The following is a 22,065-nucleotide window of genomic DNA, read 5'->3' on the forward strand; positions in this document are numbered from 1 at the left end:
GGGTTATTGGCAAGACACAAATAAATTTCCCATTTCAGAAACACTCCACCAGAGAGTCTATTAGTCAAACCACAGTCTGACACTTTGAGAACGCTGCAGAGTATCTTTTATGAGGCTTATAATAAAAGAAAAAGGGGCCATCAGTTTGAGAGGGAATGAAGGAGAGTGGTGGATGGCTAGGAGAGAAGAAAGGGAAGAGTACTTTGTACATGGGCATATGTATTTGTGCTTGGATGCATTGTGCATGTGTGTGTGTGTGTGTGTGTGCATGTGTGTGTGTGTGTGTGTGCATGTGTGTGTGCATGTGCTCATCTTTCTAAGCTTGCTACCCACTGAGCTCAATTATATTGTGAAAGCAGGCTGCAGTTTTGTACCAACAACTGACACAAAAGCAAATGTACTAAATTATAAGAAAACAAAACAAAAAAACTGAAAAGAAAAAGAAAAAATGAAAGCCCTGACCTTGCATGTGTTTGGGGATGTGGGATGGATGGAGGACTAGAGACAACACCAGGCAACGCTAGCCATGAGAATCACTGAAAGACATCAATGAAACAATTACATCAGCCATGTGCCTGATCTGCAAAGGATTCTGAGGGTGTGATGTGCCAAAATGTTCATTTCCATTGTGGGTTCACATACGTGAAGCTCAGTTCCTCTGATGCACACAGGGAAGGGGGCGTCAAAGTCCTCTGACATTCAGAATGATTTCTGATTGGGTTCTGATGCCTCTGCCCCCTCGGCTCAGAAGAGTTGGTGCAGCCCTCCTTCCTGCTCTCAAACATTCTCTGTCTTGATTGCCATCTCTGTGCTTGCCTCCCTGCCGTATCGCTTGCTTAAGGTGCAATTACAATTTCTACAGTCATTTAAATCATCATAACTCTCAAGGTGTTCAATTAAAAGCCTACATTGCAAAGAATTCTAATCACGTCTGCCTAAATAACGTTGATCTAAAGAAGCACTGTATTTAGACCTTAATTCCCCATTAATTACTTGCATTCTATAAATTATTCATAAGGAATCAGGGAAGGAAAGTTTTGCTACTAGTTATAGAAATGTTACATTTCTTGATTTATATCATATCAGTCACTCACTAGGCAACTGCCATCCCCTGGCCCTGTGTTCCCTATGTGTCACAGCACCTGATAATGAATCTTACCATCTGCAGTGGCTGGTTAACTATATAAATATATAGCCACACAGGGGAAATGTCTTCAAAAAGCAAGAGAGAAAACACAAAGAAACCAATCGTTAAACCTTTCCTAAGAATGCCTTGGGATTTAATGCCCTCGTAATGAGGCCGAAATTTCCAGTCACACTGTACACTGATTAAATGGCAAATTACTTCTAAATTCCTTCTTGCTCAAATCATTTGACTATTCTTAAATAATAAAGATTCAGTAAAGAAGTAACATAACTTATATTTATCTCAGCATCCATCCCTTGAATTCTTGACTCTGAGAAAATTTTAATTACACATGTTTGGAGAGAAAGTAACATTACAATGCAAAAGTGCAAAACTACATCTTAATTATGCCCAATAGTTTAAGTGCTATTTAGGGCTGTGTATAATTATTTGGGGGAACTTCTATATACAAATTTCAGTGTTAACGACATTTTTCTCTGAAGGTAAAAGAAACACTTGAAAGGTATTTCCATCCAATAAAACAAAAATTACTCACTTATAAAACTTACTAAACATTAATTGATTTGATCATAGTTTCTCCGGGGATAAGCATGAACCAGCCAAGTTTTCTATGGCCTCAAGACTAACTGGACTGATGCCTCAAGCAAAAAACTCAGATCGTTGGGTAATCACTACCATTCCAGAACCTGTAGCAGGGATCCCAGAGAAAACAAGCCAGAACCAGAACAGTTTCTTGTATCTATTAGACCTGACTTTGTGAGTCTCACTGGCCACATATATAAGTTGTTTTTGTTTGTTTGTTTTACTCTAAAAGCTATAACCCTTCAGATGCTGGCCACATGTTATGAACCAACCAGAAATTAGAATTGTGCTGTACATGAAAACATTTAAATTTTATTTCATTTTCTATAAAATAGGCGTGTTACCCTCAAAGCAACCCTTTACACATGTGTGGCATCCTGCTCGATGTATTCAAGAGATGAGAAAAATTGTCATCGTCTAAAGAAAATGTTGTGAACAAAGGGGAGCTGCAGCCACCCACGTTCGCAAAGGATTGGAAGTGAGGAGTGATTTCAGTCCAGAGCTGTGGGAAACGGTGAGGCTCCTCCTCGTGGCACAGAAATATTTTCTGTTTTACAAATGGCGTTTGGGAAATCTGCAAAGCCAGTGGGGGGTGGGAGAAAGGAGCCAGCTCCTGGCTAACTTGGATAAAGTGAGTACCAAGCAAGAAATTTGTCAGCTGCCCTCCTCCAAGTGAGCGAATTCCAAATCTCTAAACCTCAAATAATTTCTGCAACTGGAGGGAGAAGTGATGAGGCGTGTGGTGGAAAAACTTTTAAACGGAGACATAAAGAGAACTTGCGTGTTACCCAGCGAATACTAAGGAGTTGAAATTTCAAGGTCCAACCTCATATAGAATAGAGCTGAAAGGCTGTTGGTAAGGGCGCGCACTAGGTCTCTTAAGGAATGCGGAAAGCATCCAGGCAGGTCGGAGTGGGTTGACACTGTGTCAAAACAGTACCTGAAGCTCTCAGTCGGGTTTTCGCCTCCTCCGTCGTCCTGAGTTTACCTTTGGTAGACACATTAATGAGCATTTAAGTTGGAAAAGAAGAAAAACCGGAGACAGGAGGAAGAGCTAAGCATAGGACCTAGATTTTTCTATAGCATCCACTAAAAGCTTCAAACAATAACCAGCCAGATGTAGAGAAATGGAAAGCCACAGTGCATCAACATAGGCCACACTGAACCCCTTCCATGTTTTGTGTCTTTTCCTTCCAACCTACTTCAGCCATGCTGACTGTCATCTGCTACATCAACAAGATGTGATTTCCATTTCCTTCCATTTAGGCATTCAAAACTACTGTTGGGGAAAAGGGACAGTCTTGGGTTGGAACTAGAACTGAGTTCAGCAAATCAAGCCCCCATCGTCAGAGCGTACATTCTCAGGGTCCCTTCATTGCCCAACAACAAGAGACATCCGGGTTATAATTCACACAGGCAAGTGTGCCGAGAAGAAAAGGAGCCGGGTAAGACAAAGACCGGGGGAGTCTCCTGAGTGTTTGGGGTTGGAGAGATTATTGAAATCATAGTTAGAAAATTCAAAGGCCTTCGAGCACAGACCTGAAGCAAATAAAGTTTTGATCTTTGCAGATACCTCAAGGAACAGAAAGAAAAGCAAAGTTTCCTCTGCCCTGTCTCTTCAGCACGAAGTGCAGCCGCAGTGAAGAGGAGAGGAGGAGGAGGAAGGTGAATTTAGAGACGAAAGGGGAGCAAGATCATGCAGGGTGCTGAAACCCCAGTCAGGTCTTTAGAGTTTCTTCTTTAGTTTATATGGACTCAGGGCCAGATCTTGACTGACCTAACAAGCCACAGAACTGGGCTTTTCTTCAAACAGTCCCTTTTAATGCCAAGTTCTTGCCTGGATTTCTAACAGAAAACTAAAGTAAGGTTATCTTTTTTATGGCATTTTTTTTTATTCTAAGCAGTGAGGGGGAGATCAATTAATTGGTATTATAGCGATCCAACAATGTGATTTCCCAAGAGGTTGATAAATGACACAGTTGCTAAACTGTGGTCAAAAAAACAAGTTGTTCCTCCCGGTCCCGTGCTTCCTGCAAAGAGCTTCAGGACCTTGAGACAGTGCACCAGAGGAGAGGGGGTAAAGGAAGGCGGACAAAACCTGATGCCCACCAGAGAAATTCCAATGCTGAGATTTCCCTGAGAGAGGCCAAACAGGTTATAAAAAGCTGTCTTCTTATGCTGTGCTCAGACATGACAGTGAGAAAATATCTGAGGAGGAATGTATTACCCAGAGCAAAAAAAAAAAAAAAATTAGCTTTGCTCTGTGGCGCTCACACACACATAAACCCCATATGTTTTAAGCTAATGTATGTTCATGTGGCATAAAGGGGAAAATGTTAAAGGATTTTACACATGAAGCAATCAACGTGAGGGGTATAAATAAAAACAAGGCTTTTAAGTATGGAACTACAATGTAGCCAGAATAGCTATACATTTTATATCGCCTAGAGCGGTACTATTTTATTCTCCTAATTACAGTGAGAGTATTAATAGCTCCCTTTAACTCTCAAGAATGTCCTGTACTGAATGATAAATTATATAGTCACTTTCTCAGTGTCTTGTGCTCAAAGGAGTCAAGTAATAAAGTGTTAGCATATGTAACACTAATTAGGCTTTTTACCTGGAAAAAAAACCTTTAATTTTAATTAGACTAGTTTTAAAATAAAAGATTGATGGCAGAACTAAGTCCAAAGGCCTTGGGTGTCAGAATAAGGCGTAAAGAATGACAGGTGCTTGAACAAACCCTGTCCAGATGTCATCATTTTTGAAGAAACCACTAAAAGGGTCTTTCAAAACGGGGTGCATATTTCTTCAGCCTGAAGGAAACTTAAGAACATGTAAATTTTTAACACATATTTCTACAGTACCTCTCCTAGGGAGTTAGAGGCATTGCAGATGGTTCTAGGGTTGGAAAGATAAATGAACACAGCTCTTTGTTATAAACAAATTTACTATCAGCAAGAGGCGAGGGCTCACAGGAACGAATGAACACATACAGACTCCCGCACCCAATCTCAGGCATGATGAGAGAAACAGACATGGGTTAGCAAGTGAAGCGAGGAGAAAGGAGTACGGAAAGGGGCCGGGAGAGGACTCACAGGGGCCTCCAGGAAGGCAGTTAGGAGAAGACGAAGAGTGTGCTGGGTCTTTATAAATGACAAATGACTGAGAAAGACAAGAGGGGGAAAGGGAGGCATTCCAGGCAAGAAGAATCACGTGTACAGATGCCAGAGGCAAGAAAAACTTTGGAGGGGGAGGGAACAGTGGCCACAACAAGCAGCTTGACAGTAAACATAGATGGACAAGGACTTGGAAATTAGACGGTGAAATGCAAACCTAAGAGATTTCAGCTTTATGCTCCAGGCTTGAAAGGGCATTCATCTTAATAAAGCAGACAAAGATATATGTCTGAACTTGCAAAGACTACTCTGATAACAGCACAGAGGAGGGTGGATCTCAGGGTACTGAGCTTGGAGGTCAGAGGATCAGTAGGCAACCAGCAGAACCCTCAGAACTTAAGCAAGGATAGGGCGTAGTTGGGAGACAGTGTCCTGGACTGAATCTGTAATGTTTGCCCATAGCCTCTGTTGGAAACCATCGCCCTTAGTCTGTGCCACTAATTTGAAGGCTATGTATCTTTGAAGCAACGGGGCCTGACTAGAGGAACTGAGTGGTTAGACACAGATCTCTCAAAGTTATGCGTGCCATGGGTTCTATTCAGACTCTGCTTCCTGGTTTATGTAATCTAAGCAGCTGCACAACATGCCCAGCACCACACACTTTCTCGGCCTTGGAAGCCTGGATCTTCTCTAAAACCATGAGCTAAATGGAACTTTTTCTCATCAATCTACTGACACAGACGTTTGTTCTGGGGGTGTAAATTTGGGAATCACTCAGGTTTTCAGGTTTAAAGAGTGGTTGAATGATAGGAGATGTGATCTGCTAACTAAAACTACAACAATGAGAGAAGAAAGCCTACGGACAGGTTCAGTAGAATGCCAGGGTTTACAGGGTGGCAGAGGTGGACAGTCACTGAGAACAAGGGAGGCAGCACACAAAGGTGGGAGAGAGCCTGCAGCTGGTAGAAAAGTTAACAGGCAGAAATTAGGTAACTGGTCAACAAACCCAAAGTGTCTCAGTCACCCATGTGTCCCTACAATAGTGGGCTCTCTGATCTAAAGTTCCCACTCAATGTTTTTGATCCTAGGTCTCAGAGGCAAAGAGGACAGTGACCTATGAACACCCTCTGAGCTCTTGAATTGAGTTTTAATGGAGGTCCAAGGGGTGGCATGTGTTCTGAGTGCCATCTGCAGATGATGCCAAGGACCACAAGAAGTCGGGGGAGCACAGTAGCAGGGTTGTAGGGACTGAATGAGGAGTCCCGGGAATCGACATCAAAGACTGGTAGCTGTTGGCTGTTAGACGTGAGCTCTCCACAGACACTGGACACTGAAGGTGAATTGTGAGCGAAGGGAAAAAAATGTAAGCCAGCTCTAAGAATCCCGATGCATCATGGGAGCAGACAGGGACTGCTGGAGACGGCGGTAAGGATTGGAGGAGTGTACTGGTACCATTTGGGCCTTAATGGAAGGCTTTTTCAGGACAGTGGTAAAAGTCTGTGTGGGAGAAGTAAGTAAATGCTGCGCCTAATCTCAGGCCCTTGGATATTTCTTTAGGATTTTATACCAATAAACTTCCATCCATAAAGAAATCTCCAGGGCAAACAACAACCTCGCGGAGAAATCTGGGCTTCCTTTGGTTTACTTTATTTTATTTAAAGCAAAATATAGAATGATCTGAGAAGAGAGTAAGAATACACAGGAGATGGATCCAGGAAGAACGATGGAAAGCGGTGGGTATAAGAATAGAAGCCAGTGAGTATCTGGGGACACGATGTCCTAGCCCAGGCTGACTGTTGCTTTTCCAGTAAGTCAGACAAAATGGGAAAGGGTACAAAAATAAATAAATAAAGCCTCATACATACCATAAACACTTTCTATAACTGAAAACATGAATATGCACACATATGCCAATCTTTTGATGTCAGGCCAGGGTCTACTCTCTGCATATGATTAGAGTTATGCTGTGTTATATAAGCCACACCCTTCATCTACGCTGGCCAGTGTTGCTCTCTTTAATGGGGGAGGGGGAGGAGCTGGGCACACTTGTTAAATAATCTGAATGCAGAATCTGAATGCAGGAACACGCCACAGTTTTATAAGCAGCCAGCCAAGAGCACGCACTGTTTTACTCTTATCCTGCCCACACATCACCAGTAGCACGGCGTTCACAGCTAACGATGTACTGAGGCTTTGCAAAGCCTTCAGCTCAGTTTTCAGGGAAACCAAATAACTTTATTTTTGCATTTGATCAGTTTACATTCTGTAAAATCAGATCAAGTTGGAGTTTTGAGAACCTGGGCAGTTCCATCACTCTTTGTTTGAAGGCTTTCCACGGGCCACACCTTCATGCTGAAGCTGGTAATCCAGGTGGCTCGTACGGGGTGCAGTAAGAGTTAATTACATCTCAGTTACGGCTACTTTAGATGCACAGGCAGCAAGGCAGGGTTTGTGGCATCTTAACTGGCTTCTGTGACAATGAACACTGCTGTTTAAGAGATGGCTTTCTTCCCTATACCTTCCTCTACCCACACTATGCCCAGGACCTATCCCTTTGGGCTCTTGCAGTTTGGGAGAAGAGACAGGGACTTGGATTGCGAGGCTCCCAGAGGAATAGCAGACATTTCCGAGGCTGCTTCTCAGCTCCTAGATACCACATTACTGTCCTTGCCTCTTTCCATTCAGAATTCATAGCCTGAAGTCTCGCCCATTTGAGTGACCTTCTTCATCTGAGCTTCTCTTGCGGGAGACTGAAACCAACATTCACACCCTTCCTACCAGTCATGGCCAGGGACCTCACATAAAGCAAAGGGCAACAAAAATAAAACCATGTTTTCCAAAAATGCTGATGGCCTCAACATCACCTGTCAGGGTTTAGGCCTGCTTCCCCCTGAACACCAATGTGTTCACCTAAACACCACCACTAACTCTCCTTTCCAGTACAAAAGATTTTTTTTTCTGGTGGGGCACACCTTTAATTCTGGCACTCATGAGGCAAAGGGAGGCTGATCTCTGCAAATTCAAGGCTGGCCAAGACTACACAGAGAGACTCTGCCACAGAAAGAATGAGAGGAAGGAAGGAAGGAAGGAAGGAAGGAAGGAAGGAAGGAAGGAAGGAAGGAAGGAGGGAGGGAAGGAAAGGAGAGAGGGAAGGAGAGAAGGAAGAAGGAAAGAAAGAAAGGAAGGAAGAAGAAAGAAAGGAAAGAAAGGGAGGAAGGAAGAAAAGAAAAAGGAAAGAAAGGAAGGAAAGAAAGAAAGAAAGAAAAGAAGCAAGGAAGGGAGAGAAAAGAAACAAGAAGTTTATTTTTAAATTTTATTATCTGTGTGCACATACATGCATGTATGTGAGTACCTGTGGAAGCCAGAAGAACACTTCAGATCTCTTGAGCCAGAATTACAAGCACTCATGAGCTACCATCATATGTGATACTAAGAATAGAACTCAAGACCTCAGCAAGAACAGTGCGTGCTCTTAACTGCTGAGCCATCTTTCTAACCCTCTCCTCAAAGAGCCTTCTATTGGTCTCAGCAATTTAGAGCATGTTCTCCACATCCTTTAGCGAGATGCCACCCAAACTGGGAAGTCTTTCCTCAGCTGCTCTCCACAGAGTCAATGCATATACACAGTACAGAGTGCAGACTACTGTGGAAGTGGCCACTTGTGGATGAGCCACCATTTGTTGAGCCTCACAGATGAATCGGTGTGTTAGGTGTCTGTAGGAACGCAGAGATGCTGTTCTGTTTACTCCTCGCTATATGATCTCAGGCATCATACTTCCTCTGGCTTATAATTTATGTGTGACATGGGAAGGCGACTATGCTCCCCAGTATACCACCAATGCATGCTAATGTGTGGCGTGGGTTTATGCCAATGATAACTCACAGCAGTGAGAAGGATAGTGCCTGAAGTCTCTGGACACCTAACACAATGGTGCCATAAATACGCAAAACGAGTACACGCATGGGGGCGTGGCACACGTGAGACAGACATCTTTGCACGTGCATCAGAAGGTGCATGCCAATGGAAGTCAGAAGGTATGCTTGACTCTGGCTCACCTGACCTCAGAGGCTGGGCTCTTAACCGATACAGTGTTTGTCTTCAGAATACCAGGCTAAAGTGTAATTACTAATAATTTATAAGAGTGTGCTTTCCACTGACACACCAAGTCAATGATGCCCTTCCCTTACAATTCCTTTCAACCGCAGACTGTAGGAATTAGTTTAGGGAATTCATCGAATTGTCCTAAGGTGATGTTTATCTGTTTCAGACAACAAAGAAAGCTATTAGATGGCTAAAAGATATACCTTCTGAGTTAAGCAAAGTTCTCGCAGGGCATGATGGAAGAGAATGCTCTGCTTACTGAAAAGGCAGCTTCCGCTATAATTTGCCAGAGACTTTCTCCTTGCACAGACACATGATGTCTTTCACAAAGTGGGGTTAGGGAGACAGAGCCATACAACAGGACAGGAAAGGCGGATGAATCAGTGAGACACTTCCTGGAAGTTAAATAACGCGAACTTACCCTCTTGGTGCACTTCTTCACCGTGTTGATCAGTTCCTGCATCACCAGGTCCACACTCTTCAAAGAAGGCCCTTTCAGTTTTACTATCTGTTTTTTGACTATTGCCTCAAACGCCATGTCTGGAGTAAACAACCCTGTCCTGAGTGTGAGAAAGAGGGAAGCAGATTAGACTTCAGCAGCCGGGTAGTAGCCAATAGCCCTTATGTGTTTAAATTGGCATGCGACTTAAACACGTACTAGACCAAGTTTTAAACTCACAGTAGCTGAAGTGACACATCAGTCATTAATGTCCTGGCCTTACAAGCATGAGAACCTGAGTTTGAGCCCAGCACCCACACTGAAAAGACAAGGCTGTAGGTGCAAGCCAGTGATCCCAGAGGAGGGGTCTCTGGGGCTCACTGTTCCTTCTGCCTCCATAGCCTGAATGGGAAGTGTAGGGCTAATAAGAGATCCTGTTTCAAAGTCAAAGGGAGATGGCCCCTGAAGAATGACAGCTGAGGCTGACCTCTGCCCTCCACATGCAAGTACACCAGTACACCCTCATGGTACCCACACACTGGCAACACACCAGCACACGAGCTCATATGCCAGCACACCACACACACATATACACATATAGCACATAAACATACCCAGCACATACCCCACACACATGCATACACACCAGCATACAAACATACCCTAGAACATACCACACACACACACACACACACACACACACACACACACACACGTACACCTTGGCACACACACATGCACACAGAAACATGCATACATCCATACACACGCAATACACATATATTATAATACTATCTTTAATAACCCTAAAATACAAGTTTCTGTCTAACAGCAATGCTGAAGCATTAAGAAGAGTTGTGTTTGCCCAGCTTCGGCCAGGCACTGGGCTCGATGCCCTGCACAGCACACAAAACAGCCACCCATGTTTTCATAACTTGCAAAGTAATGTTAACTGTAATTTGTCTCAACTCACTATTTCAAAACAACACAAAGGAACAAACATAACTAGACCTCCATAATACTATGTTCCCTGAAGTTTCAACCACTGTCTGAATTTTTTCAGAAAAAAAAATCGTGTGTACAGAACACTCCAGACAATATCGTTGACATTATTTCTCCAAAAATGTCATGTAACAACTATTTTCATATAGCGTTAGGTATTTTGAGTCAGCTAGAGATGACTCAAAACATAGCAAAACCGAGTGTTTGTTATGTGTACATGGCATGCTATTTTATATGAGGGTGTGCATCTGTGGATTGGCTATCTCTGGGGAGTCCTGAGACTAGCACCCAGTACATTTCAAGGGGTGACATACTGAGTTCCCATTTGCCATCCCTAAAGGATTTCAAAAGCAGCCCTCTCTCAGCAAGTGAGCCTCCCTTTTGCACAGAGAAACAGTGAGCCCCGGAATCTACTCTTTCCAGCAAGGCCACTGTACTACAGATAGGTAGCTGGCCCTCAGCTCAAAGTCCCTGGGTGCAGAAGAGCCGTCAGTCACTTAGATGATGTGCAATGCCTAAATGATGAATTTATAAAATCAACAAGTAACAAAAAAATCTTCTTTTTATCCAGAATTAATTCAAAATCGATGTCATAATAATGCTTTTCTGGTGTGAAACAGGAAATCAGGGAAGCAGATATAAGGATAGAAGTTGTATGTGTTTTACAAACAATGGAGAATGCAGCGGTGGTCTGGCTCCTTTGTTAAATGCTTGCTGTATCAACAGTCAGGTCTCAACTCATCCCAGTGCCTAAAAGGGTGAATGTGCTGGTGTGCGCCTATGATCAGAGCGTGCGGAAGAGAGATGGGGAGGGGTCCTTCTCAGAATCTCTTCCCAACATAATCTCATCCTGGCCCTGTGTCAGAAGCTGAATCACAACTGGCCACCAACAGAAAAACCCCTTCTTCAGTTAAAGTAACCAGTGAACCATGAACCAACAACCTACATGGGATTAGCTTACTCTACATGGGCTCAAGAAAAGTGTTTTAAAATAATTTATATCATAATTCTAGACTGTATCACTATGGGCTGAATGTTCATATTTCCCCCAAGATCTATATGTTGAAAGCCAGTGTGCTTGAATGTCACCGCATTATGACATAGGGCCTTTGACAAGAAACTAGATTGTAAGGGTGAGACTCTCAGGAAGGAGATTAGTGTCTCATGGGAAGAGATCAGAGAGCTTGCTGGTCCTCCTCCAACCACATGCAGGCACTGTGAGAGCTGAGCGGTATGCACACTGGAAGGAGCCCTTCGCCCAGCCAGGTCAAGCTGAGGAATTCTGATCATGTGATCTCAGCCTCCAGAACCATGGGAAACAGATTTCATTGTTGATAAGCTACGCTGTGAGGATTTGTTATCTAAAGCCTAAGAATACTGAAATACAAAATAAGAGAAGACCGCTACTCTCGATGAGAGGAGTTCAGTTTCTAGCTCACTCCAGGCCACATTCATGCCCCTGTCACTCCCGTCTCCCAACCACACTACCAGCAACACCAGAGCATAAGGCCCCAGCTCCACTAAGACTGGCCACACCCAGCCATCCTCTGCTTGATTCCTGCCACCATGCCTTCCTCTACACTGCATTATTATCTTCCACCCTTCAGGCCCACTGCATGAGTTCTTCATACACATGTACCTATGTCTCTTCATGCTTACTCACACACACACACACACACACACACACACACTCATACACTCTCACACAAACACAAATATAGGCACAGAACACACTATTGTTGAAATTATTCATTACATAGAAATGGTTCCATTGAAAAAAATAATTACCCTTCTTAATCTTTCCTGATTTCTCCCCACAACCCCAAATTATTCTGCCAGTTCTCCAGTGCATAAGCAAGTCCTCCCCAGTTAGAGACCCAACAGAATCTTGTTCACCTACTTAGAGATGAGTAGAATATTCAGCTCTTATTGGGAAGAGTATAGGCCATGGCTACAAAGGTTTGTAACCATGATCATCATCACCACCACCACCACCACCACCACCACTATCATCATCATTAAAAACTCTCTAGCAATATAGAATATTTGCACTAAGTCAAAAACCAAGGTTTCCTTTTCCTGACGTCTACCTCGCTCCTTTCTTCTGATGATGCAAACTACTTTACTGGGCATTAGAAGTGCTCATTTTCTTTGGGTAGCTTGAAGACAGGAACGAATGTGATCACTTGCCTGATCCCGTGTATGTTTTTGATTGCATAGCTTATTTCTCTTCTCAGTTCTTTCTCATTGAACTCCATCTGCCGATGCAAAGGGAGCCACAGTTATGACACTCAATTCTTTTGGATAATATTATTGAAGGGTATAGAATGAGGATAACTTGACTGTTATTAATAAATGGATACTCATGCCTTTTGTAAGCTAAACCCAGATGGTCAAAACATCTGTTTATATGGAGTTCAAGGCCACAGGGAACACTGGGGATTTTTGGAAGTTCCAATGGATCAGAGAATTTTTTTTAACTCTGTTATATATGAGGAGTGCTGTTCATAAGGAATACCTCCTGGCCATAAACCCAGCCACTCATTTGAAACATAGAATTCCTTTCACTGGATGCACTAAAGTGGAGGCCCCAGGAGAATGCATAAATGGGAGTGTCTTCTGATGGGTGGCCGACACACAGCTGTCTTTTCTTTCTGGCCATTTCGACCACCTGACCATAAGACCTCTTTATAAGAGGAAATTAATAATACCTTAGGAAGCCAACACAGGATGCATTGCTATATAAATATTTCCCAGAAGTCTTAGGCACTACAAATCTACTTGGAAGAAGGATCAAAGTGTCATAGGACTTAGTCCCGAAGGGCACATCCAGAGAGCACCGGATCCAGCTTTGAGGGGGATGCAGCCGTTTCCAGCCTCGTTCACTGTCCATTTCCCCCCTGTGCTCTCATCTCGGAGTAGTGACTTGCCCTAAGCCTCGATCATATGCTGTGGCTTCAGGGTTCAGAGTCTCTGTCATTCCTCCCTTTGTGTCACGAACATTTGCTCCCCCTTTCCTACCTCTTCTCGCTTAGCTAGCTACCCACCCTTCCAAACTCGGCTTTCACGGCTGGCTCCCTGGCATACTTGGGCTGGGATTCCTGTGGGTGGTGTTTCCATAGCGCCCTGTGCTGAAGTTTGTCACTTTACTTAACGCATTTTAATAAAACGGTCTATTTATCCACCGTCTTCCCACACCAATATATAAACACTCGCCTCCTCATATTGAGGCAAGTGGCAGGCGCGGTCTGTAAGCTACTCAGCTGCCTCACTGAGCGATCAGCCCTAGCAAACTCAAACAACTCTCATTTCCTTCCTACACACTGACACTTTCCCTCAGTTCCCTCATCTGATGGGCACCATTGTTCGCTCAACGGCAAGAGACAAACCTCAGGGGAGTAATTTTGAGCCTCTGGTTTCTATCTCTTGAATTGATCCAAGCCTGTCTACCTTACCCCTAAATTCCCACAGTCATCCATTTCTCTCCATTCCTTCTCGTTACATCATTTTGACTGAGAAACTTTAAAAATGGACATTTCAGAGCTTCCTCCTTGCACAAGATCCCTTCTAAGACCACGTACCCGACCATGTGTTTGTAATTTTCCTTTCTTTGTCTTTAAGGGACTCCTGCGATTACAGAAGCTTCCGGCAGAAAACATGGCCCATCCATCTCTGGGCAGGCCCTCCTTTTTTATTTTTCCACATCTAATGCTTGCCCCTCGGTGATCCAGCAGGCATAGTTTTCTTTGGGGACTATCAACCCAATAAGATAACAAACCCCTGTGTAAAATGCTCCTGTTGCTTTCCACTGTGAACCATGGACAAACTGGATGGATAGCTTCTTCCCTTAAGTGAGCCTCTCCCAGGGACGTTTTACAACACTGATGTCTTTGTGCTGGGCTGGTCATGGGTAATATGCCCTTCACTCACAGGGAACCTATCTAAATACCCCATGGAAGGGAACCTTTGCATCGTGTCAATGTAACAACACTTGAATTTTTCTTATGTTGTCTATTTTTTTTTTCATTTTCCTCACTAGATAAATTCAACCCCTTTCTATCTTGGTCACTGGTACTTTGGACCGTAAGAGAGTCTCAGAAATATTTTAAATCCGACAACTGATAAATATCAGGAAAAGCTGAAGTATTGTTTCTTGAAGTAATCCCTGTGAACTCACTGAAATCAGAAAAGAATATTCCGAGTACAAAGGATTCTGTTCCAAGGACCCTGTTGGTCCTGTGATACATCACAGTACACCAAGAGAGCTGCAAAGGAGAGCAGAGGATGAGGTGGGACAAAGGGAGGAAGGAACATTGGTTACAAACCTTCACTATCTCAAAAGGAAAGCGTTCGTGGAAAATGCGATTGATCTTAGCACCGCCAGAGAGCTCTAACGTGTCTACTTGATCCCCCGACCCTTCGATTCTCTTCTCAAAGTCCACAGCGAACTGTTGGACCATCCTAGAATCGAGAAAAAGAGAGAGAGAAATAAGCTCGAGTTAAAGTTAGTTAAAGATGCTTGGCTCTCCCGTCCTCCCCCGATTTTACTGCAGGCGTAGCTTAGACACCTTTCCCGGCGTTCTTAGCGACACCTACTGGTGAAGTTAGCACCGCGCATCATTCAGCTGTGACCGGGCCCTTGCAGGAACAGATTTATTTTACACATTTTAACTGGAGTAAATATTTTAAATATCATTCTCTTTAAATGTGTTGTATCCATTGTGATTACAACATGAAATGTATTTAAGGAACACTTGGATTTAAAAAGTTATGTAATAAATCTTTAGTAGAAAAGTCAAGTGAGCCTCCACTCCTGTGACTCATACCTGCCTACTCCTCGCTCCTATCGCTGAAACACCCACAGCCACACACAACCACAGCCGCATCTACCTACCCAGCACTCCCTCCCCACATATACAGAGCGCAGACTCCTTTTCTCCCTCCAAGTACGGCGCCTCAGTCTGGCCTCCTCACCCTACAACTTTGTTCTGGGTGCTCTAAGGGTGACCAGAGCTTCAAAAGTCATCGAGATACAGTTTCCCCCAGATGCCACAGTTCATAGGAGTGCCTGGCCTGCATATGCAATCAAGTGCTGGACTTGTATTTTTCTCTTAGCTGCCTCAGATCAAAACACCTAAAGCGTGAGCTGCTTAAACTGCTTCCCTTCTCTCAGTCTAAAGCCTGCTGATTCCCCCACACATACACCTCAGCTCAGCCCTCAGCAACCTCTTCCTGGATTATAAAGGCACCTCTAGGTTTCCGTCCTGATTCTAGGATTATGTACGGGTCAGAACCTACCCTGACACAGCCACACAAACCTGCCATCACAGACCCCTCTAAACCAGTTCTGGTTTGCTTTTTTTTTGGTGGGTTCCCACAGTTTGGTTTAACCCCTTAGGTAGGACTCTTTGTGCTGTGGCCTTGGCTGTTCTTGGGGCTGATCTCTTGCTCAACAACATGCACCATCCGATCCAAACACAAAGAATCTACTGCCCAGTTCCCAAATGTACCATGCCCCTGTAGTTTCCTATGTGCTTTGAGTATTTACAGCGTCATTGACTTTATCCCCTGCCTGGCTAATTTCCTTCTGTTCTCAAGACTCAGCTCAAGTATTCATTCTTCTGAGAAACCCATCATGACCAGGGGTCCTCATCTCTCACATCATCTGCCACTGCCCAGAGGAAGGGATCCTCTGCTTCTTCAGCCTCTTTCTAACAAAAGTCCTATCAGACCACATCACCACTGTTTGCTTCCCTTCAGTCAATCCCTGGAGGACAAGGGCATGCACATAAGAAATGCTTAATAAATATTTGTCCTGTGAATCAATTAGCTATCTCAAGCCAACTGCTTAAACTAAAGGAGAGAGGGAAAAGAATTCCCACTTGTGATGATCCGTTGGTTTAGAGGTTCTAATTCTGACATACTAGAATTACTACCTTCAAATTCAATATCTAATAGAAAAATACTTTCAGGTCTTCTGAAACTTGTATTTTTATTGTCAAAAATTGATTGGATACAGTGGGTCAAAGTAATTACCAGTTATTTAGCCATGCTCAAGTGTCTGCTCTTTTTAATGGTTTTTGTTAAATGCCTGGAAGGTTGTGGTATATGCATTAAAACACTAGACATTTTTTCAAACTTCCCCTCTATAAATCCGCTGTATTGGAATAAGCTGTCCCTGAGTTTGCTCTATTCTCCTTAAGCCTAACATATAGCCCTCGTACTTCAGGGCCTTGAGTATCACTTCTGTCTGGGAGTTAATACCTTTCTTCAAATGTACCTGACTCCCCCTCTGGGCGCCAATATTCTGTGCTTGTGATAAACAGCATTCATTCGCGTCTATCTAACACAATCCATCCTTTATACGCTTGTCTTCACGGTCCTCGCTTTGAGTGCAAAGCGTCACGTTCTTTGCTGACTGCCTGGTAGGTCATGCAGAGCCGGAGTCTGAGTACAGTGCACAGAATGATGGCGGGAAGAGGGAATGAAGAAACATGTCAGGAAAGACAGGAGCGCATACGAAAAGAAGATGGATCAACAGCCTAGCCAACGGTCTAACGGTCGGATATTCTGCAGTCAAGACCCATGAAGTGACAGAGGCAAGGACCAGTGTTTGCACCCTAGCTTCAGATAGATGTAGAGACAGTGATAGTGATGTATGACCTCAATATAAATACATTTCTTTCCTATACAACTTGAAGAATTTTTATAAGCATTTAACCGAAGACAAGAAGAAACAAACAAATTTGGATATTATTCTACTCTTTAAGAAAACATTCATCTTTGTCATGGTATTATTTTAAGTGAAAGACAGTATGATGTCATTAAGATGCCACTGAAACTATTTGAATATCTAGAAATCTCTTTTTTTTAATAAACTGAAAAAACACCATTTCAATACCTTTGTGACTTCTGACCAAAGCAAGAACCATAGAATGCATTTTGATGTATCCTTTCACATTTGAAGGAAGATTATGTCTTGCTCCCACTCTTTCCAAAGAACTGTGGCAGTAGGGTAATGTTAGATCTATGCTCATCTGGATGGACGATGAAGTTCAAGTTGTAGAAGGACACTTACGGAAGTCATCATGTAAAGCAACCCAGGTTTACAAGAAGAAATATGTCACCTCCACTGAATGTGTACATCAGAAAGGTGCTAATGGCATCGCTGTTCATGTGGGGCTCACCCCAGGACGTTGTTATCACCAGGCTAAAGCTGGACTACAGTGGGAAAAAGTTCCCAGAACAGAAAGCCAAATCTCACCAAATAGGGAAGACAAATAGAAGGAAGAAACTATTGGGAAGGAGAGTGGCTCAGAGGTCCTGGTGCACACAGATAAGGACTGAAAAACCCAGGAAAGTTAAACATGCAGGCCTGTCTCTTCAAAGGAAGGAGATGTTTGCCATCCCACACAGAATCCTGGGAAAGGATTTAGCTTATGACCTGGTGACCTTGCTATCTGTAGGGCCAGACTTCACCCAAATGTTATGTCTGTTTATCCCCGACTTCCCACCGCCCCTAAATCTTGAGCATTGCTTCTCAGTTCATAAAACTCATCTTGTAAGAGACATCACTTGTAGTTCCCACCAACTAGACAGCCTGCGTAACTTCTGTTAACTTAGGGCCAGGCTAATCCTGACTCCCTCCAGCACTGTGTTTACCCCAGTCATTCTCCTCAGACCCTTATCTTGGACAGTAACTGACTCAACAGAACTCGTTTTTGTAGAGAAGGCCGTGTGTGTGTGTGAGTGTGTGTGTGTGTGTGTGTGTGTGTATGTGTGTGTATGTATGTATATGTGTGTATATGTGTGTGTGCGTGCGTGTGTGTGTGTGTGTGTACACTTTGAAAAGAGTTTCCACGCAAACATGTGTTTAGCATTGTTGTATACCCAGAACTCAGCTCATTTGGAAACCTTTTTCTAAATTCGCACTGTGCTTAAATATGACTTAAATAAACTACCTGGTGTCAGACTCCTGAAGTTTGGCCTAATACCACTAAATAAGTCAGACAGGGCAGAGTTTAATTCTTATCTCTCATCACTGCCAGCCATGAAGTTTGTTACACACACACACACACACACGCACACACACACACACACATGCACGCACATGCACACACACACACTAACTCAGTGAAGGTGCAAGAAGAAAGGAGTCTTACATATTACAGAGTAGTTGAAAGAAAATGAATTAAAATTTTTTTTGAGGTACAAGAAATAAAGGTGCCACAAAATCAGCCAGGGAAATGGGTTTAGTTGCTAAAATGTTTTCACACAAGTAAGAGGAACTGAGTTCAGACCTCTAGCACCTACAGAAAAAGCCAGGCAGAGTACCATGCACTTCCAATCCCCCCATTGGAGCAAGGAAGCTAGGAGTCTCTCTCGGGCTTGTTAGCTAGTCTAGCTAAATTGATGAGCTCCTGGTTCAGGGAGAGACACTGCCTCAAAAAAATAAGATAGAGAGCAATTAAAGAAGACATCCAATGTTAACCTCTGACCTACACACACACACACACACACACACACACACACATATGAAACAATACATATAATATAAATAATAAATAAATAATAGTACTTAAAGAGATATCAACTGTCATCATTGATGGATAACGTAGGTGTGTAGGAATGCTAGATCTTCCAGTTGAGACAGACCTAGTGGAAGTTGATGCACACAGATGAAGAGACCAGTGGGGTCTGCAGAGGTCAAAGGAGAGAGGAGAGGAGCCAGTGTTCTCTAGCAACTCAGATATTGTATCTTCAAATACCCCAAGGATAAAGGAGGGATGTGAAGATCGTGAAGATGGCCAGATCATGAAGGCCTAAAAGCCCTGCTTGCTTGAGGTTTTAATGCTTGAAGTTTAAACAGCCATATTAAAATGATTACCAGAGAGGGAAGGGAAATTGAAACATAATCGCTTTTAAGTAAACCTTTCATTCTCCTGAAATATACACAGGGATGAATCATGTGAAAATTGGAAACAAAGATAATAAAGCAACATCTATAGATTTAGTTATAAAATATAAAAGATATGCTCATCCCTACTGACTTCTGAGGCTAAGGGAGAAAAACCCTGTTGAGCTCTCACTGCGGGTTATGCTCCCTGACTGAATTCATGGAGATGGACAACTGGTTAACTTTGTAGCAACAGTAAAATCAGCAAGTGTTCCTTGAGAAGATACAATGATTCAAGTGTCACTGTATCACACACAGAACCTTAGCTAAACTCCTTGCTGCTTCCAGAAAGCAACATGACCAGCATACACAAACCCGGCAAGCAGTTTCAAATGAATACAGGAAGAGAGAGGTGACTCACTGTAGCAGTGCTTTGGTCTTCCTTGTGGGGTCTTCCGGTTTGAAGTTTTTGAAGGCTTCTACTTCATGTTCTATGGAGAGCAGCTGCCCCTGTAGCTTGTTCCTGAAGTTGGGCAGGGTATCTCGGATATGGTTGGTAAGTTGCTAAATAAAACACAGCAAAATCAGACATGTAAGCATGACGGTCAGCACATGAGGTAAACTACAGCCTCCACTGTTGCCCCTCACCATCCAAGCCCAAACAGGACTTCCTATCTCTGCTATGGGCACATACATTCAGCCATCTCCCTCTGGATCCATAAATAACACCCCAGTCTCCGCACACCCAAATTAACTACCCAATTGTTACAGTTTGAATCTCTGGTATCTTCAAGTACCCAAAAGCTTGGTCACCAAGCTGTAGGACTATTGCAAGGCCATTAGAACACTTAGGACATAGGGCTAGTGGGAAGAATCATGCCCTTGCAGGCCATTGAGACACTGGTTCCTTCTTCAGACTTCTCTGCCTTGAAGGCCTAGCACAGGAGAATCAGATGACCATGGACTCAACTCCAAAACCGGGAGCCAAAATTAGTCTCTTTTCCTTGTAAGTTGTTTGTTTAGGGTACTTTCTCATATCTGTGAAATCCAACCAGCACACCCGACTTCCCTTACAGGTGTCCAACTTCCTAACAATTTGAGAACGTGGAACTTAGTTTAGTTAACTAGTCACTCACCAAAGATTTTGGTCACCCGTCCCAAGCTCTATCGTGCCACTAAGTTCTTAGCTCTCATCTGCATTTCTCAAAGCTACTAGCCCTGACAAAGACCAAGCTGGCACAGTTTTTTCACCTTCCTACTAACCGGTCTCCTCAATTTTAATTCTACCTTTTATTATTTTTATTAGATCTCTTAAATCAATCTTTCTGCTCAGGACAATAGTAGAAGTTCTTAACTCACACTTGTGAACATTAGAGGTCCTAGACACTGTCTGCCTCCCCAACTTCATCTCTTTGCAATGATCCCTCTCTCCATGTCTTCCAGCCATGATGGCGCTCTTCTCAATCCTTCAAAAATACCATGCTACGTCCCAACTTGTCCATGCCAACTGTTTTTTTTTGAGGGGGGCACAGCATTGAATCACTAATAAAGTCACCCTAATTTCTAACAGAGTGAAGATATTTGAAGTTACAGAGAGTGGTTATACAGTAGAGGATAAACCTTCAGCACAAAATCCAGCCAAATTTCATCCAATGAGAATCCAATTATGTCCTGACTTAGTGACCATTGGCAACCGAAATGGGTGAATCATGCCCTTCAGGGTTTCTACTATTCAAAACCTTTTTTTATTTCTAACTTTGAATTTCTTAGCATATTAGTAGATTTTTCCCTAAGATAGCTTTCATTCTGTTTCTAGTTTACTTACGCCAATAGGAGCATGGAAACAGTAACATAGGAAATGTTACTAACACTGGCTACACTGGTAGAAGAATACTGTGGTTATTACATGGCCAACTTGTGTAGCTGTTCAGAATGTACTGGTGTCTTAAATGATACAGCCAAATGCTGCCTCGTGGCTTCTAAACGCTCATTTCCCCTTCATTAAAAAGCATGAATTTTATGGTGGTCTGTTACATCACTTAAATGTATACTACTGGTCTTTATTTTCTAAAACTTTCTCAGTTGTTTTACCCAAGTAGTCCAGACACAGTATCAGCTACTGTTACCATGACAACTTCCTCTGATTCCACCAAGGAGCCAACAATCAGGACATTCATGACTGACTCATTGGCAGACCACATTCATAAAGAAGAGTTCATATAGAAACTGTTAGGATATTTGTGACAGAAGCAACTCAGAATGTAAGTCAATGCAATGGAAACTCAAGAAGGAAGCCTGTTTTCAATGACTACCCATGCTTGCCAAGATGTTCAATTCCCTTATGGAGAGAAGATGTGTAAGCAAGTGGACTGAGGGCTTATGGGAATGATGTATGTGATGCAGAGAAGAGGGTAGGCCGAATGCCAACTCCAAATAAATAGATTTGGAGTAAGTGTGTTATCTGGAAAAGATGTTTTAGGTTAGTGGAAATCAATGATTACTTCATCAAGATTTATTGCTTCAATATTTTAAATTAAAAAACCAATAAAGATTTAATAAAACTATGAAACAGTTAATGGAAGAATCTAACATAACCATCACAGCTGGACATTGAAACAGATCCTAAAAGGCTACCCTGTCAGATCTGTGTATGTTTAGCTTAAGATGCTGAGTACTGTGAGTGGATACATGCTCACGTGTGTGTCGCCTGTTTACTGCTCCTAAATCAGTGTGGTTTTTCTTTGGATAGTGAGGCGGATTCCTTGAGAATGGTAAGAG

The 22,065-nt window shown here is 43.0% G+C and overlaps 1 protein-coding gene across 11 annotated transcripts in view; it reads right to left on the reverse strand.

Annotated features, from left to right (window-relative positions):
- Positions 1-22,065, reverse strand: part of Dnm3 (dynamin 3) — a 485,732-nt gene that overhangs the window by 300,663 nt on the left and 163,004 nt on the right. For all 11 annotated transcript variants that reach the window (XR_015635077.1, XR_015635076.1, XR_015635075.1 and 8 more), the window contains 4 exon segments: positions 19,709-19,851; positions 14,717-14,852; positions 12,582-12,649; positions 9,372-9,510 (listed from right to left, as the gene is read on the reverse strand). Coding sequence is in view for 8 of the 11 variants with exons in the window: in XM_087579968.1 (XP_087436094.1) it covers positions 9,372-9,510; positions 12,582-12,649; positions 14,717-14,852; positions 19,709-19,851 (486 nt within the window). In the remaining 3 variants the exon portion in view is untranslated.

This window comes from Rattus norvegicus, chromosome 13 (assembly GCF_021556685.1).
Source record: "Rattus norvegicus strain SHRSP/BbbUtx chromosome 13, alternate assembly SHRSP_T2T, whole genome shotgun sequence".
Classification (NCBI taxonomy): domain Eukaryota; kingdom Metazoa; phylum Chordata; class Mammalia; order Rodentia; family Muridae; genus Rattus; species Rattus norvegicus.